General features: G+C 44.1%; 1 protein-coding gene across 1 annotated transcript in view; it reads right to left on the bottom strand.

The window, feature by feature from the left end:
* Positions 1 to 488: 488 nt before the first annotated feature.
* Positions 489 to 1,435, bottom strand: part of LOC104967286 (multiple epidermal growth factor-like domains protein 11) — a 32,120-nt gene continuing 31,173 nt past the window's right edge. Inside the window, exon 7 of the mRNA XM_010796700.1 lies at positions 489 to 533. Within this exon, the coding sequence (XP_010795002.1) occupies positions 489 to 533 (45 nt within the window). The remainder of the gene's footprint in view (positions 534 to 1,435) is intronic.

The raw sequence follows: 1,435 nt of genomic DNA, 5'->3' as shown, positions 1-1,435 counted from the left end.
CTTTCCCCCTCTAGACACAAATTCTTACTTTTACATGTCGGCTCATTGTTTCTTGTCATTTCAAAACATTTGTTTACAGCGAAGGAGGTGGAAGTAGGAAAGTGTGAATGTCACAGCAAGGGTGAGGATCATTATGCTCAAAAATGAAGCGTCGCATCTGAATGTCAAATACAGGGGCTATCCGAGGACCGGGTCTCTGAGCCTGGGTGGAGAGGTGCAGTCAGGGAGGGAATAGATTCAGCAGGAAAAGGTCACGCCTGCGAGCTCTCCGCAGCCCCCTCCATTCAGCCTCTTGAGCTTAGGGCATTTATTCTGGGAAACAATGTGGGTTTTATTATCTGCAAGAGCGGTACCGGCAAAACGTTCCTCTCATGCTCTGAATCCTGCCCAGGTCGGACCATCTGTCAGCCTTAATTGAGTCACCGGGGTGCGTGGCTGGGGGCAGCATCTAGCCTATTGGGCCGGACAAACACACATGCATGCGCTCTTCAACCGTAGAGGCTTGACAATTGGCTCTCTGAAGGAAACAGCACCTAGAGAGAGGAAGATGTGGGTTTCATCTCAGGAGTCAGGGATGAAATAAAATGGCTATTTACAGAGACTGTGGAGTTGTTTTTCTCTTGTAAACACGGCCATATCACTGAGCACGCTAGCTCCAGAGCTGGTATTGCATCCTACTATGATGTCAAGTTGCTCTTTTTATTATAGTGTTTTTGCATAAAGCGACTCTAGATATGTGAGCGAGCAAGTCGTCTATAACCCACACAGTTGTTGCTGAACTGTCGTAAGTCTGACATCAGCCTACAAAGATGAGGAGTGCTGCGACTGGACACTCAATGAAGGGTCTTCAACCCAGTCCATGTTTAATAGATCCCAGGTAATGTGAGTGTGTGGAGAGAGAGAGAGAAGAGAGAGAGAGAGAGAGAGAGAGAGAGAGAGAGAGAGAGAGAGAGAGAGAGAGNCACACACACATATATATATATGTGTGTATCACACACATATATATATATATATTACTGAATATTACACAGTTGTAGCGATACTGTATACATTTGGAAGCAATGCTTCCAAATGTATACAGTATCGCTACAACTGTGTAATATTCAGTAATATATATATATATATGTGTGTGATACACACATATATATATATGTGTGTGTGATACACATATCACACACACATATGTGTGTGATACACACATACACATATGTGTGTGATACACATCACACACATATGTGTGTGATACACACATATGTGTGTGATACACACATATGTGTGTGATACACACATATGTGTGTGATACACATCACACACACACACACACACACACACACACACACACACACACACACACACACACACACACACACACACACACACACACACACACACACACACACACACACACACACACACACACACACACACACACAGA

This window comes from Notothenia coriiceps, unplaced genomic scaffold (assembly GCF_000735185.1).
Source record: "Notothenia coriiceps isolate Sejong01 unplaced genomic scaffold, NC01 NC01_scaffold00037250, whole genome shotgun sequence".
NCBI lineage: Eukaryota > Metazoa > Chordata > Actinopteri > Perciformes > Nototheniidae > Notothenia > Notothenia coriiceps.
The sequence above is the reverse complement of the archived record's forward strand: the minus strand, read 5'-3'. Positions and strand labels throughout refer to the sequence as shown.